At 37.9% G+C, this 18,269-nt stretch overlaps 1 protein-coding gene across 1 annotated transcript in view; it reads left to right on the forward strand.

Annotated features, from left to right (window-relative positions):
• alg5 (ALG5 dolichyl-phosphate beta-glucosyltransferase) overlaps positions 1-18,269 on the forward strand; it is an 87,675-nt gene that overhangs the window by 24,201 nt on the left and 45,205 nt on the right. Inside the window, exons 5-6 of the mRNA XM_028799281.2 lie at positions 3,719-3,811; positions 17,459-17,572. Of these exons, the coding sequence (XP_028655114.1) occupies positions 3,719-3,811; positions 17,459-17,572 (207 nt within the window). The remainder of the gene's footprint in view (positions 1-3,718; positions 3,812-17,458; positions 17,573-18,269) is intronic.

Here is an 18,269-nt window from a genome sequence, read left to right on the forward strand (position 1 = left end):
TTTTCTCCCTCTTTACTGTCCAACCTCTCCTACAACTCATTATACACCTTTTCTTTAGCCACCTCTCTCTTCACCTTGTGCCTTATCTCCTTGTATTCTAGTCTACTTTCTGCATCTCCCTGACTATCCCACTTCTTCTTCGCCATCCTCTTCCTCTGTATACTCTCCTGTACTTCCCCACTCCACCACCAGGTTTCCTTTTACTCCTTCCTCTGTCCAGATGTCATTCCAAGCACCCTTTTTGCTGTCACCCTTACAACTTCTGCTATAGTTGCCCAACTTTTTAGTAATTCTTCACTGCCACCCAGTGCCTCCTCACCTCCTGCCTGAACTCAAACTTGCAATCTTCCATTTTCAACTTCCATCATTTGATCCTTGGCTCTGCCTTCACTCTCCTCCTCTTTTTTTATCTCCAACATCATCATACAGACCACCATTCTATGCTGCCTAACTACGCTTTGCAGTGTACAATCTTCTTTACACTGATGTTCCTACAAAGGATATAATCTACCTGTGTGCATCTTCCTCCACACTCGTACATCACACTGTTCTCGTCCCTCTTATAAAATACGTATTCATGACAGCCATGCCCATCCTTTTTGAAAAATCCACTATCATCTGACCTTCTTCATTCCTCTCCTTGACACCATATCTTCCTATCACCTCCTCATCTTCTCTGTTCTCATTAACAATATGTCCAATGAAATCTGCTCCAGTCACCACTCTCCCTCCCTTCGGTATACTCTCCATCACTTCATCCAGCTCACTCCAGAAATCGTCTCTCATCCATTGCACACCCAACATTCATTTTCACACCTTCAGTTTCCAGGTTTATAATCATCACTCTGTCTGACACTCTTTTTTTCACCTCCAAAACACTCTTGAGATACTGTTCCTTCAGGGTAACCCCTACTCCATTTCTCCTCCCATCCACAATATGATAGAACAATTTGAGTCCACCTCCGATCCACCTGACCTTACTCCCCTTCCATTTAGTCTCTTGTACGCACAATATATCAACCTTTCTTCTATCCATCATATCAGCTATCTCTCTCCCCTTAACAGTCATAGTGCCAACATTCAAAGTTCCTACCCTCACTTCTGTCTTTAACTTCCTCCTCTCCTCCTGCCTTTGGACACGTCTCCCCTCTTCTTCTCCTTTTTCTGCCAACAGTAGCCCATTTTCCACCAGTATCCTGTTGGCTAATGGTAATGGTGGCAACCTGGGCCTTGACTAATCAGGTATGGAAATCTGTATTGTTTTCTGCATATTGAACTGACAAAATTTTACAATGAATGACCTTCCTGACATAACCCTCCCTATTTATCCTGGCTTGGGACCAACAAGAAGAAACACACTGGTTGTGCATCCCCTGTGGCAGGGTTCAGCTTGGATTGATAATAGCTACCTTATTTCAAATTTCTCACTATTTACAGATACCTTTCTGATTACTAACTATGCTAGACAAACTGTTAAGCTCCATTATTGTTTGTTTGTTTGTTTGTTAAGCTAATTGTTAAGCTAAGGTTTAAATACATCAGCTGCTTAGTTTCTCTTGAGACATTTTTGTGTGCTTAATAGTGGAGTTTTACAGCTTTGTTCAGACAATGGCTGAGGTTAAAGATTCTCATGAATCATAATAAGTTGCGACCTGTGAAATATCCATTATGAATTTCCCAGGATATCATCTTCAGCCTTTGTACATATGTTACCTCGACTTAATTTACCAGAAAATTCCTGGGATAGAATATACAGTATGTTTGAATAGACACACCAAAAACAATGTTACAATTTTATAGTGATTGCAGAAACTACTTAAATGATGTTTATATTTGCACAGACTTTAAACTGCAGCTGTCCACAGATGTACAGTACAAGGCAAGATAACGGTGTTATTTTGTCACTGCTGCATGTTACAATAGCTACCCATATTTTGCACTGCCACATACACCTGAACAAAATGTTGTTCACCCCAGTACAGTATTCATATCTGAAAACTGCCTACTTAAATCAGCCAAAATACAGAAACTTCTCATTCACTGCTCAAGTACAGTATCTGACATTTCTTACCTAGTGCAATCCACAAACCTCTTGTTATTTAGCTATTTGTTGTACAGCTATCTGCCACATAACGTCCATTTGGTCAATATCCAACAGCATATACATCAAGTCAAGTCAAGTTGGGGAGCATGCACTGGTACAGTGCACTGCCGCACCTACCACACAACGAAACAGTTCGGGATCCCAGTTGGCAACCCCCTTGGCAGACATGTGGTCCAGTCCCGCCCTACAGAAATGACCCTCTGTCTGCCGCAGCCAGGTGTTACGTGGGCGACCCCTTGGCCTGGTCCAGCCACTCGGGTCCCAAACAATGAGGATCCTACGAGTTGGATCACCCTCGGGGAAACGTGCCACATGGCCATAGTGCCGTACAACTGTTTTGTATTTCAAAAAAAAATTTGATCACAAAGAAAGGTTATAACAGAGTTCAGAAATCCCAATCGGAGAACTGGACATAGTGCTCTTAACCAGATGTAGCAAACACAACATGGGTATCTTATGTCTCTTGCATACAAAACAATTGCATTACCAGTACTGTACTGTATTTTTTAGTGTTATTTTAATGGGAACTTTCTAAGCTTACAAATAGGTTAGTTACCATATTATAGTGTATACTTTGACATGTAAGCAGCAGCACTCAATCTTGTATGTCTCAGCGTTATCTGACTGTGTTTAGTCAAAAGAGGTACACTACAGTATGCCAAATAGCCTTGCTAAGTACTGTATCTAATGTGATATTTTCACAACACCCAAATCGCATTTTTTTTTTTTTTTTTTGTTCTTCGCCTTATACAATTTCTTGTATTAGGAATTTGTTAGTTTTCGCATACCCCTTGGGGTCAGAGCGCAGGGTCAGCCATTGTACAGCGCCCCTGGAGCAATTACAGGTTAAGGGTCTTGCTCAAGGGCCCAGCAGAGAAGGATCTCTTTTAGCAGTGACGGGGATTCGAACCGGCAACCTTCTGGATACCAGCACCTCATCTCAGAGCCACCACTCCGCCCTAAATATATTAGCCTATTTCATACAACATATCATGAACATTAAGCGGTGCATAACTGTATTTTAATTTTGCTTAAATTAATACAGTTTTGAGGACAAAATAAGTCATGGTTTCTCACAACGGTATGTTTCTTTGTTGAAATATGCAGAACTGTATCTATGCTGAAAAAAATGCGACTTTGTCTCCTTTGTGTAATTGAATTCCGAACTGTGGGAAGGTACTCTTCCGTGTTTAATCTGTGGAGAAAGGGCATCAGAATTAAAATGAACCAAGTAGTGATACTTGTAGTGACAGTTATTAGTAAAATCATTGCTACTTGTCTCATATTTACTGATACACTAAGCATTGAAATCCCACCATTTTCAGTGACCTAGTATTTTTAACAAGTAATTTGAGGAAAAACTGGAAAAGTATTTGAAAAAAAGTACTGTGTGTCATGTAGCTTTAAATATTCAAATTAGGATGTGTCCTTTGATTTAGAAAATTGTTTGAATGAAAGTCAGATGAAGGTATTCTGCAGTAGCAATTATTAGGATTAGATGCCTTATAGGACTTCTGAATTTAAATGAGCTTATGTTTTACTGTTAACCATAAGATAAAAGAGACATTCTGTTCTTACCATTGTATTTAATGACAGTCTTTGACTTCATTTCAGGTTGCATTAAAGTATACAGAGAGGTATGGTGATGATAAAGTGAGAGTGCTGACACTGGTGAAGAATCGGGGCAAGGGTGGTGCTGTGAAGTTGGTGAGTTTCCTCTTTCTCTTTTTACATTTCAGTTATCCATGTGTTCATCTAATAAGTTCTTAATAATGTTGATGTATTGTCGGAAAATACATCTTGAAATGGAGTCTAATCAAGTGGAAAAATTGGTGTTGTAACAACCTCTATATATAAAGAACTTCAAGAGAACATTACCTATATTTGCAATATACAAAAATATACACCAAACATTTTTACATAAAACAATTAGTTTAAAATATATTTCAGTATTATTTTGTATATTGCTGTAGTGTCTTGGTTGAGAGATGAATGTATGATTGAGAAATTCATATCTCAAGTTAAAATGAAGGTTTCTAGTTCAAATTTCTGAGAGTTAAATTCTCAAATATAGCTTGTGCAAATTAGTCCTTCACACTTTTTTCCCTGTCTGTAAGAAAATGCATGCTAATGTAAAATTATGAGTCCACACATTCAACTCGAATAGAAAGTTGTGACGGTATGGGTTGGCTCCACGGTCCCAATTGACCCCAGGAGCCTCTTGAACCCGACACTGTCGATAGTCATGACAGGATGAGGACAAACACATAACACATTGGCAGGGGTTAGGTGCATAAGTAGCTCGGTGCTTTTATTAAAAACAGTCAAACATTGTCCCAAAAAGTGCACTGCAAAGTTCAATAAATAAATATTCCAATAAAATGTGAATTGGTGGAGGTTAAAAATCCAAAGAATTAATCCATTAAAAATGAGGTTAAAACAATGCAGGAGTCTTGTTTAAAATCCTCAGTCCCCGGTGCTTCCCTTTAAAAACAGACATCTCTCTGGCTTATCATACGTGGACCTCGCAGCTCAGAGAGATGTCAATCAACAGGCGCAAACACCCATTCACTCCTGGCCTGTGTGTCACTGCCAAGAAAACGACGTTCCACAGAGAGCCACCGGACCCTGTTTTGCTCTGCACCAACCAGTGCTGATCATGGCTCCACCTGATGAAAGTGTGCTGCACTCCCAGTGCTACCGTCTCAGTGGCTCCTCCAGGCGAGAGTACACTTCCAAACATGATGGTCACTCCCGTAACCCTAGTCACTCAGCAGGTGCGACCCTTTAGCCCCCTACTAAATGCTGACCACACACGCTCGTCGCTGGGGCTCTATTCCCGTCTGCCTGCTTCTCTCTTACACCAGCTTACTCTCGCTTCTGCCTCTTTTCTCCTCACTTTAACCTCTGCCATTTTTTGTTTCTCTCGGTTCTCCTTTTTTCCTTCCTTGTGCCGGCTTTCCTTACGTCTCTATGCAGTGCAACACCTCCATTGAGCACCACAGAAAGCTACTAAGGCCATTGGGACAGGCTGCACCCCTACGTGCAGGTGCACCTCACCCCAATTACCTCATTAACCTCCTGCAGCTGCTTGAGCGCACACCCACAGAAACAGAGCCAGATGTTGTATTATTTATTTATTAGAAACGGGCTCCTGATTATCAAGCTGGAGACCTGCCATACCACAAACATAAATGTGCTAAAATCTTAGAAGTGTGACTGGGTAGCTGTTTTTGCCAAACTAGCAGAAAAAAAAGAGTATCAAAACTTTATCAAATGTAGTGACTTATTTAATACAAATGTTACACAAGTGAGAAATAATACAAAGAGCAAATCTACAATAAATAAGTAAAAGGTAAACTCAGTATCCGGAGTGGCTCCTTTTGCACACAACACAACAAAGCCACAAACACGAGAATATCTCTTACTCATGTTAACCTCTAGCCACACCACCCTCTTGAGCCATTTCTCCAACTCAGCTAGGGATTCTAAGCCTTACTGACCTATGGCCAAAGGACAGTTTTATAGCTCTGCTCTGGGGATGCTTCGAGGCATCCCCATAACTCACAACCACTAATGGAGTTGGTAATGTCCCCAGAATGAAAATTAAAGTGTTTCTTCTTCTAGAGCTCTCTTTGACCACCCCAGGTATCCCTGCATACTTTTGCCTCAATTCCTAATTATACAGACAGTTACTCTTAGTATTTCTCACTTTACCTGCTGTGTGTGTGAAGCATAGGTATGCATCGAACTAAGAGTGCTAACATCTTTGACAGTTGAGTTCATTATGTGGGTGTTTTCAAATTTTATTTCTTTTTGTAAGAACAATCTTGAGAAAATTGTTCTAGTCACAGTAAAAGCTGAAAAAATTTCCTTTATGTATTGACACTACTCTTATCTACCCATCTGTTCAAACACAGTAAACTGAATGTGATAGAATGTGCTGCTTTGTTTGGAAACTTTGAATTTATTGTTATCTCCATAATACATGATAACTTACCAGTTGTTACTGCGAATTGGTGCTGCTTTAATGTTTTTGGGAGAAGTGAAGTTCAGAATGTTTCACGGTGTTGATGAGTTTTCTTTAGTAGATGGGAAACTGTAAACTAGACTGTTTAATTATTGAAATTTTCTTCTAATCCATCAAAATTAAGAAGTGCACTCTGTTGCTTAAAATGATTTTAAACAGTGGAAGGATTTTCATTTGTTCTGTTAATTTTAAATGAAAATGAGGAAGATATTTTGTAATGTATCTTAAATGACTTTATATATCTATGTGAGGAATGGAAACTAGCATTAATTTCAAAAATAATGTGAATGCTTGAATTACAGACTTACTTATGAGGTTTAATATAAGGGGGTCCATACTTGTGAAATGTCACATCAGTGTGTATTACCACGTTTTACACAAACTTGTCACAGACAGAATTTAAGTAAAAGCTTGAATCCCTTAAAACTTACTAGAAATATCCATCAATTCATCTTTTTAACCCACTTATTCAGAAGCAGTTTTTGTTGTTTTTTATTTCGCCTTATACAATTTCTTGTATAAGCAATTTGTTAGTTTTCACATACCCTTTGGGGTCAGAGTGCACGGTCAGCCATTGTATAGTGCCCCTGGAGCAATTACAGGTTAAGGGTCTTGCTCAAGGGCCCAGCAAAGTAGGATCTCTTTTGGCAGTGATGGGGAATAGGGAATCTGAAACCTAGCTCAGGTAACATCAGCTGCAGTGCAGGAATAATTCCTGGACAGGGTGCCAGCCCATTGCAGAAAAAAATATCCAGAGTTTAATAATCACCTCACATCTTTTATTTTCAACAAGGCTCTGACTTTTCTGCTCCACAAGGGAAAATTGGTATTTAGTGAGAAATCCACCAAAACAAACCTGTAATAGCTGTCTACTAGATGTAAGACTATGTATTTTCTGATGAGCATGCAGCATCATAAATGAAGAATAGTTTTGAAGCATTACACTTGCAAAGGCTTTGTACATTCCCCAGCATTACTATGAAAAACTGTGCTAAATGGCAGAAAAATAATAAAAATAAAACTTCATATCTTATTTGAAAATATATATATAAAACACACACACACACACTAGGGGACTTTGCCCTTTGCTCGCCCATCCCCTCCCATCAGCACCCCCTGGGCACGCTATGCTCCAGCCACTTCGCATCTCTCGTATTGTCAAGGGAGGGGGGGCTGAACGCACGCTGAGGAGATGCGGTCTGACCAGCTGTTGTCTTTCTCATGCTGCGTGTTCTGCTTGTTGCGCTGCGCGTCGATCATTTAAAAGCCTGTACAGCAGCTGTCCTTTTGTCTCACTGCTTGTCTCGCGTGATGTTAAAGTGTCTCTTGCGGGACATCAAATTGTCTTTTGAGAAGATCACATATCGTCTGCTTCCAAGATTTTTTTTATAAATAGAGATATACATAATGAGATGGAGGAAAGTCTGCCACAAGTGCCTACAAAAGTGGCTAAAGATGTTTGATCAGTCATACTAAGATTGAGATTTTTTTCGTATTTAATTCCTCCTCCACATACCATCTTACAGAACATCTTTATTTCTTAATATTTACATTTACTGTTTGTAGTTCATGTTACTCCTTTAATACAATCCTTTCACCCTTTTAACCTTTTCAAATTACCACAAATTCACTAACAAATTCCTTCCATTCCCTTAGTACCCCTCTCCACCTTTCCTTCCTTTACCTCCGTTTCCCTGTCGTACCACTGTGTGACTGACTGTCTTGCCCTTTAATTTAATTCTTCTTCCATAGACCTAAAAGAAAGATGCAGATATGAGTAATAAAAACAATTGTATCATGAACAGAAAAGCAAAAGTGACAAAAAGCAATAAGGAGAAAATTATGTTTTATGGACAGACATTTTTGGCAGCTCAGATTAGCAGTTTATTAACATCCATCCATCCAATTATTTGCATTTAAGGTCAAATCAGTCAGTATATTGGTTTTATTAGTGGTGGTTTATTTGCTGTCTTCTCCCCTTACATTGTCACTCATCCTGCTCCCTTGATATACACTATTAATTGTAGCTCTTTTATTTATCTTGCTCAATTCCATTTAAAAATTAATCTTTTCTCCGGGCTGAATTTGTTGTTCAGATACGTGAAGGCAAAAATTCAAACAAATGCCTGTTTATTTTTGCCCTTACATTGTCAGCTACTTTTTAATGGGCATTAATGAGCATAAACAGAGCAGATGAGTGTCATTCTTGTTGAAGAATAAAGCAAAAGGTGTTCCTGTTCACCTCCTTTCTAGTTTGAAACTGAATTGTAAGGTCCAGCCTAAACATTTCCTGCTGTCATTGAGCCAATAGACAAAAGTAATTTAGAAAGTGGCAGTACGTTATCTATTTATTGCTTCATCCATCACAGAGTTTTTAAACGTAGAACTTCACATACACCCTCTGAAAGTAACAAATCCTAAAATGCACCTTTTATATTTATCTTCAGGACACCTGTTGGTATTGAGCCCCATTGATTAGATTTGATTCAACTTTATTGTCATTGTACAGGTGCAACAAAATGCAGTTATGCTTCTAACCAGAAAGTGCAAATAAGAATAGTAAGGTGCAGTAAAGGGGGGTGCAAATAGTACATTGAAATGTAATAGACAGTAGGATAAATAAGGCAGCATACAAATGAGAATTCGTATATATCTGTGTGATATTTGAATTTTCAAGTAGTAGTATATACAGAGTTAAGATATGAGTACTGATCAGTAAGTACAGATACAAGAAAAAATATAAGTGGCAAGGGAACAGTTGTAGAGGGATGGGGGGGTTGGTAATGGTACGAGAGAGAAAGAGAAAGGAAAAGAGCTATTAAGACATGCCTCAGAAAAGATGAGTTGGTTATAGCAAGATTCAGAAGGGCTTGAAAAACTATCCAAAAGTTTGTGATTCCAATTTTATAATACTGGTAGACACAAGTAAGTAAACTTAGGAAAGGCAGATGAAGATAAGCACAATGGAGGGAGAATTGACTGAGCCGTGACAAGAAGATTTGCTGTTTAAAGTACAGCAGTCTCGGGTCCTGTTCACATTAATGCATTTTAATATGAAAACAGGTACATTTGTCTATGTTTTTGCCTTTTGTCCTTGATATCCCATAGTTTTCAACCCTATCCAGAACTGTAAACTTCTGAGAATGTAGCCACTGTGTTTTGCTGTGGATGGATGTAAATGCAATTTTCCATAAATGAAAGTGATACTTTAATCGTGCTCTGATTGGTTTGAGCTTGTTCTGTGAAACCTCCCTGATTGGATCCTGCTTATTACTATGGCGTATTCCCTGACTGCTCATCCTTCATCGAAGAAAAGCATTGTATTACATAGCGGGCAAAAAAGAATTGATTTCCATGGCGATTGTTGTGCTGCTTACCTGTATGTGTTTATAAAGTCGGAATGCAGCATACATGCAAAAAAAGCAAATTACTTAGTGGTAGCTAGTTCTGCTATAAATCCCACAGCTGGCGGTGTTACTGTTGTAGTGAAAAATTCAGAGCCCCGTAAAATCAGTTTGACTTGGTTGACAGCCTCTAATCAGTGTTGTATTACTTAATAATAATAATAATAATTCATTACATTTATATAGCGCTTTTCTCAGTACTCAAAGTGCTATCCACACAGGGAGGAACCAGGAAGCAAACCCACAATCTTCCACAGTCTCCTTACTGCAAAGCAGAAGCACTACCCCTGCGCCACAAGTGAGGACTTAAACTTATTCTGCTCAGTAAAGAGGAGTGCATTCTAAAACAAAGTGCTTAACAAAGTAAGGCTGCAGTATTGGAGAACAGAGAGTGATGCACACAAGCACAATGCAGTAAAGTGACAATATAGAAGCTGCATTATCTGTCTGTTTGTCTGTCTGTCTATCTATATTTTATCGGTTTAGTTTTGCAAATGTCACTTGGTATAAGATGTGCTCTGATTGTTGTGGACTGCTTTTTTTTTGTTTTATATAAATGATAAGACATTTGTCACTAGATCTGAAGACTGTTACTTTCAAGTATAATCAGCACATTGACTTGATACAGGGGCAATTTGCCCTGCCTTCTTTCTTTTTCTATGCTCTGTCCGTGCTATCAAGAGTCCTGCATGTGCTGATGTTTTTGAAAGCGATTGAAGCACACAGGAATTTTAATTTTCATGACCCTCTGAATATTTCAGTACATGGTCCCTGCAAGGAGTTTGCCACTGATGCGCACATGCCCAGTGTAGACGAAGGTCACCATCATATATGTTTTTGAGCGTTTCAGTATGGACAAGGGTTATTTTGTAAACAATGCGAGAATGTTTTCATTTAAAAACATTTTTAAATGAAAACGTAGTAGTGTGGACATAGCCTTAGTAGAATAACAGCTTTCAAATTGTAGAGGCTCTTCTATGTTTTTTTTTGTCATACATAAGAAAATAATTTTATTGTAACAATATGTTGAATAGGTTTTAAAATAAATGACATTATAGTTGTGCATTTTCCATCAAAACACAGTTCTAAACGTGCAAATGCAGAGCTAGCGTCAGTGTGCATAATACCCAGTAGTAATCAGAGCCTCCTGTTTTGTGCTCTTGTGCAGACTGAATCCTCAAGTCTTCCTCTGGTATCATGGGATATACAATAAATTAACTATAAAGAATGTCATCACTTAGGATGTGACTGTCTTCAGCAGATGAATCAGATAATACATGAATGTGCACTCTGTAAACAAAAGCCACAGCACTTTGTACCTCTAAGCAAAATTATGCAGAACAGACACTTTTCATGATACATATGCTATATGTGATGAAAGACTGTAGCAGCTCTACTTTAATCCTTTCCTTCTGAATGATGACACCTTTTAAAGTATGCAGCTGGTCAAAGCCTCCTCTCTTCGGCCCATGCACACTTCTCCTGCCTGCTGGGAATTAACGTTTCTCAGTAGTACTTCCAGAATTTCATCCCAATAGAACACTTGTACCACAGCAGTACCACGACCTAAGAGTATAACAAAATAAACAACTTTACTTTCGAATCTTTATTACTAGTGAAAAACAACAAATATGAACAGAGAACAAGACATTGTTAGCCTCCCATTATTCCCAGCCAGACCACTATCAGTATCACGGTAGCAGCAGTTGCTGTCTCGCTGTGCATTATCACTGATTTTTTTGTTTCCTGCAAAAGTCTCTGCCCTCTTCCTTGAATTCCCCTTGTTTAAAGGATATGCCATTCATCCTTGCTTGACAGGCTGATCTCAGTCAGGCATGTAAGCCCGTCCAGCCCAAGAAGTGCTCACGGCCCTGCTTGTGAAGAGCTTTCTGCACAATGCTGCACTGTTTTCTCAAAGAGTCAGTAATGGGCAGTGAGTAATTTTATAAAACTATAACATGTTTAAAAGGACCCCCTCAATTTTGATTTTCAGGCTTTCTGGGGGTCCATTGGGTTAATTAAAAGGCCAGACCCTGTATTTCACACCTTGGTTACTGTGATCATATTGTTGAATTTACAGTGAAAGTAAAAATGTTTCATTTACTATACTGAAAGCTTATATTTCTCTAACTGTGCTCTAAATAAATGCCCAACTGCCAACAGACTGTTTCTAGGAATATTCTACAATATCTTCTTACAGTGCTGTGAAAAAGTATTTGCAAGCTTCCTAATATTCTCTGTTTTGACATAATTCACACTCTAAGGTGCCTCAGACCTGTAGACAAAATGTGATATTAGATAAAGAGAACTGAAGTTAAAGCACAGTACAGTTTTAAAATCCTTGCTTTCTTTATTCAGGGGGAAAAATAATTAGCCAACACGTCTTTCACCCATGTGAAAACTTAGTTGCCACCCTTAATTTCAGTACTTGGTTGCAGAAGTTTTAGCAGTGATAATCACAGCTATAAGCCTACTGTAATTTGTTATCAGTCTTTTCACTCATCTTTGCACAACTGCTTTAACTCTGACACATTGGTAGGTTTAACAATGTGAACTACTTGCTTTAGGTCATGCCACAGCATCTTGGTTGGGTTAAAGTCAGTACATTGACTAGGACACTACAAAGCTTTAATTGTTTAATGAGCCTTACAGTTTTAGACTTGCCTTTGTGTTTTGGGTTCTGCTTCAGTTTCAGATCACAGACAAATGACCAGACACTCTCCATAAAAATAGTCTAGGAAAGTGCACAATTCAAGTCGTGGGGTAGCAAAGCATTCCCATACAATCACGCTCCCACCCTCATGTTCTATTGGAGGTCTGATGTTCTTACTGTCAAATGCCGTAGTAGCATTATGCCAGATATAGTGGTCTCTGTGTCATCCAAAGAGTCTGATTTGACTTATTTGTTCATTAAACATATTCCATATACTCTCCTTTGAACCCCATTTCTACTCCTTCTTATCTTGCATTAACAAACACTGTTCTTAGCTTAGGCTAAAAAGGCTTGTTGTTGTTTGACTGTCCTCCTTTGATTGTCTGTGACTTTTTGAAGGAATGTGCTTTTTACTGTAATTTTGGCAGGCCTTCCTTTCCTAGGAAGATTCACTATTTTTCCAGAGTTCTCCATTTGACAATAATAACTCTCACTTTGATGCAGTAAAGTTCCAGAGCCTTAGAAATGGCATTGTAACATTTTCCTGACTATTAAGATTCAACATCTTTTTTTCCTCATCTCTTCAGGAATTTCCTTTAATTGAGGAATAGTTTTTTCTAGAAACCTTGTAGTTACTACTTCACCTTCATGATAAGGGTCAGTATATGGTGAGGTTTAGAGCCAATGAATCTCAACTGTGTTCAGACAGCTTAGTCTATTTATCAAATATTTTTAGTCAAATGTTTGAGCGACAAGTACAGAGGCAGTTACCTTTTCATACTGGCAATAAAGATGTTGGTTAACTTTATTACTTCTTCTTTTTCTTTCGGCTGCTCCCATTAGGGGTTGCCACAGCGGATCATCTTCTTCCATATCCTTCTGTCCTCTGCATCTTGTTCTGTTACACCCATCACCTGCATGTCCTCTCTCACCACATCCATAAACCTTCGCTTAAGCCTTCCTCTTTTTCTCTTATCTGGCAGCTCTATCTTTAACATCCTTCTCCCAATATACTCAGCATCTCTCCTCTGCACATGTCCAAACCAACACAATCTAGCCTTTCCGACTTTGTCTCCCAAGCGTCCAACCTGAGCTGACCCTCTAATGTCCACATTTCTAATCCTGTCCATCTTCATCACACCCAATGCAAATCTTAGCATCTTTAATTCTGCCACCTCCAGCTCTGTCTCTTGTTTTCTGGTCAGTGCCATCGTCTGCAGCCCATATAACATAGCTGGTCTCACTACTGTCCTGTAGGCCTTCCCTTTCACTCTTGCTGATATCCGTCTGTCACAAATCACTCCTGACACTCTTCTTCACCCATTCCACCCTGCCTGCACTCTCTTTTTCACCTCTCTTCCACAATCCCCATTACTCTGTACTGTTGATCCCAAGTATTTAATCTCATCCACCTTCGCCAACTCTACTCCTTGCATCCTCACCGTTCCTCTCATTTACACACATGTATTCTGTCTTGTTCCTACTGACCTAACTTTATTACTTAAATACTGTATATTAAGCAGCAATTTAGAAATGGTGTTATATGTTTACTGTTTTTTTTATCTTATACTGCATTTTATCCAAAGATCTAGCAAATACTGTGTATTAAGCAGCAATTTAGAAATGGTGTTATATGTTTACTGTTTTTTTTAATCTAATACTGCATTTTATCCAAAGATCTAAAGCCATTATTATGACAAATAATATAAAAAAGGAGGATATCGGGGGGGTACAGCACTTTACCAGAAATCATAAATGTATTGGCAAGCTAACAAGGTATAAAACAATATTAATTTCTTTGCTGATTTGTATTGGGCAGTTTCTGCTGTTGTGAGCTGTGTTATAATGGTGATCCATTATTAACATTTTCACAAGCTGTGCACCCAAGACTGAAAATTTGTATTTATATTTTTTCTTATTATTACATCTACTGTATTCACTAAATGTGTGATTTCTGTGGGTCCAGCTAGTTAAGCGTAAATAAATATATTTTGTCACTATTGGTTAGATACTTTTTGTATGTAAAAGTTAACCAAAGAATAAAAGGTCTTTAAATCTTCATCTAGCTCTTCTTTACAGAATGTTTGGCTGTTGCATGTTTGAGTAATATATATTTTTCCCCCAAAGACATAGAGTATAATTTACTGACTTAGCAGATGCCACTAAGTCTGGTTTAGGCCATAAAAATGTCAATTGCCATCCCTTGATAAAATATATTGCCTTTATTATCTCATCAGTGAAGTTAAGTAATACCTCTCTAATATACACATACCACCTTTTCAATTTCTTTATTTGATTAATTATTTTACTCAGATATATTTTGATGTTACAATCTTTGTCTATAATTTTAACAAAACCTAAACACACGATATGTGTACTGTATCCAGAATAATTATTGATCAGTTGAGAAACCAGTATTTTTGTAGAAAGAGCAAATTGTAGAATACATATGTATTACATTTCATTGCTGCTGTGTGTCACTGAGCATGCAGCTATTAAGATTAATTTTTTTTAAAAAAATGTGAAATCTTGTTACTGAAATTCAAGCCAAGTCTCATTATTATGTAACACTTACATTGCTAGTGGTAGAGAGAAAATATTGGCAATGAAGATGGAAATATATTTGTTAATTAGACCTGACTAAAAGTCTACGGTCATCGGTTTAAAAAAAAAAAATTGACCAAATGTGTCATGGAAATTTCTGTATTCTTACTCTTGCTCCCATTTTGTAAATAACACAACCAATATCTCTTCTTTTCTCAAAAATGATTGTAAGTTTTGAAAATCACCACAGACAAATATGTAGAGTACAGTATTTTTATTCTCAAACACGAAGCATTTTTTCAAAAAATTAGATCACCGTTCCATGCTCAAAAACCTTTCTCCATGGTAAATATAAAAATGGTGGTAGACCAGAATTCTTTGGAAATGTTAAAAATGTTTTGAATAAAATTTGTGTACTTTCTAATTTTATACTGAAATATTTTTTTAAAAATAAATATTTTTTGGGATGCAGCCAACAAAAAAACAAATATATTCAGTAAAGCAGAAGTTCCCCAGAACTAGATTTATTAAGAAAATCACTATACATATTTAGATTGTAATAGTAGTGATCATTAATGGTTAAATCGTGTTCAGAGATGTCTAAAATGAGTATGTTTAACAAAGACTCAGTCAGAACTTTAACTGATTACAGCACCATTTCCTATGCTGTGTATGGAGAAAGTAAAAGTGTGCATTAGGTAGTGCTGGAAGGTATACCAGTTCATACCGAAAACTGTTTTTTATTTTTGTTATGATATGGATTTTTCTTATACCGCAATACCGTTTTAAATAGCTTAAACAACGTTCGGAATGTGGCGCAGCGGGAAACTGTTTAAGGGGGGACCTTTTTCACTGCTACACCGCTAAACATGCATGCAACGGAGTACATGCACTAGTGGAGGTATTAAGCAGTGAAAATGGTCAGAGAATATTCAGAAGCTGTAGCAGATGATAAAGTTGAACATGATGACACAGAAGAACGTTTGCCGAAAAAAAGGAGCCGTGTCTGTTGTCTGGAGATATTTTGGTTTTAAAAGGTCGGATGTGAACCAAACAACTATTTACTGCAAATGCTGTTGAGCTAAAGTTGTCGCCAGAGGCGGCAACACGAGAAATTTGCTGCACCACCTTAGCCGCAAACATGCTTTGGTGTACCATGAATGTATGGAATGAAGATTGGCACCCTCCATTCCCTCAGGTAAAACTGAAAAAAACTAGAGGATGCTCGAGTCAGACACGTTTGCCAAAGGTACTGCCTACAAGAAAAAAAGGAAGCGGTCGATCGAGATAACCAACGTCATTACAATCCATATAGCTAACGTGTCATTAGACAGAGAGTGGTAACATTAACAGAAAGTGTAGTTGGTTTACAAAAAATATTTACTATTTATTCCTTTTCTAAGTCATGTTCAGTGCAATACAACATTTGACAAGCACCTGTGGATATTTTACCAAGTCTAAATGCCTCTTTGGATGGTTGAAAATATGTTGTCAAAATTAAGTTGTTTGCAAAATTTGTTTAATAAAAAGGTTCTATATTTTGACTGCAACTGTCATGCAATGTGATTCCTTCTCTTCATTAGTGCCACCCCCTTGAAAACTATCACTTTATGGGGTCATGCAAACCTGTATTAATAAGTGTGTGCACATTAAAATATTTTGTTGTACAATGTACAATTCTCATGACAGTGGAATAGGTCATTCTTAGCCAGTCTACTGCAGAAATTGCAGTGGAAAATGTGGTTAACATCCACTTACGTATGGGAAAAAAATACTGTCAAATACCGTGAAACCGGTATCATTTTGAAAAATACAGTGATATAGAATTTTGGTCATACCGCCCAGCACTAGCATTAGGTTTTTGTTACCAAACAGCTTAAACAGGTTTCTTTACAAAAACCAAGAACATTTTCAGTATTTCTGAAGAATGACCATGAAATGTAAGTATCAAATTTAAACAAAAGCATTCTGTTAGCTTTATCATTATATATTACTTATTTAAGCAACAATGCAAATGTTAATGTTTTAACAGAAGTACTGCAGGAAGTATGTAGTATCCACATATGATGCATTGCTGGTCTTTTGTCTTTAAATTAAGTTGTTTGTCAAAACATAAATCACATTGTATACAATGATGTCCTTCTGTATGTTGCATTTTGTGATGTGCCTTTTTGAAATCATCTTTGTTTGTTTGTTTGTTGTTTGTTTTTTTTTTTTTATAGCTGTCCATTATGTTTTATATTAGACATTAAACAGGAAAAAGTTTCAGTCACTTGTGTTTTTATAAATGGAATTTGGGCAGTGTGATTGCAGATTTATAGGTGTGCACCATCTGCAATTATGAATAATGTTCACACAGCAATGAATTTCCCACAAACCTGTTTTAATATTTCAAAAGACTTGTGTGTTATTTTTTAACTGCCCATGATAGATTCCAGTAAAACCTAAGTTTAAATAAACTACAGTAGTTCAGAAAGAGGATGGATGGACTAAAATATATTTCCATCAAACATGAAATTGCTACAGAAGGCCTTGTCCATTTTCTTGGTGTTCACTTACAGTACATTAATTGCATGTGTCCAGATTTCTGTTTTTTGATCCCTTTTATCCAATAAGCAGTTATATGGTGTTCTATTCTTTAAATCAACAAGCAGTCAGAGACCAATTGCATTTCACCTTTCTTTCCAAAACATTGTCATTTTATGAGTCCTTATTACTTACAGGGCACCTTAAGCTGTCGAGGAAAGTACATCCTTATGGCAGATGCAGATGGGGCTACAAAATTTGAAGATATAATAAAAGTGGAGGCTAGTCTTAAAGACCTGCAGTTACAGCCAGTAAGTATGAATTTTACACATTTTATTATTCTCAGTAAGCACATTATTTTTTTTTTAATGACACGTTTAGTTGTTTGTATATAGAAATATTTGTTACTATCCTAAAATAAACTGTCTACTATAACAGGGAACAAGTGTACTAAAAGGGAGTATGACAGCCATTAAGTTAAGTTGATTACGGAGAAGGTTTTCTAAATGTCTTTGAATTGTATGTTATACATTTCTGGCCTTATTGGTATGCGGGTCCTAAGATGGAGTGTGGTGTTGTGGGTCCACAGCTCTCCCAGCAAAGGCCAGTTTTTTAAATAATCACTGCACTTGTGGCGAATCGAGGTGCGTGGTAGTGTGGCTGAAGCGGTTTCCGGGAGGATTCGTGCTGCGGGCGTTTCTCATCTAAGTGCACAGGTGAGGAATGGTCCGCAGCGTAATTGATCCCAGGAACTGTTGATTGCCACAGCTGCCACGTCCATTATATATAGAGAAGCCCGAGATAGTTAGAGGAAAGAGAAAAGAGAACGAGGATGAAAAAGAAAGAAAAGTACATGGAGGTTGCTGGAGGAAGCAGCGAGCAAGCAAGCAAGCAGGTGCGGGCGAGCGTGAGCAGGCTCGTGGCAGCTGAGCAGGCAGCCTGGGTGTTTGGCCGACACCCGGGTAAGTAGTAGAGGTGGTCACTCCGTAGAGTTTGGTTTGAAGGGCG

Source organism: Erpetoichthys calabaricus, chromosome 4 (genome assembly GCF_900747795.2).
Source record: "Erpetoichthys calabaricus chromosome 4, fErpCal1.3, whole genome shotgun sequence".
In the NCBI taxonomy this organism is placed as follows: domain Eukaryota; kingdom Metazoa; phylum Chordata; class Cladistia; order Polypteriformes; family Polypteridae; genus Erpetoichthys; species Erpetoichthys calabaricus.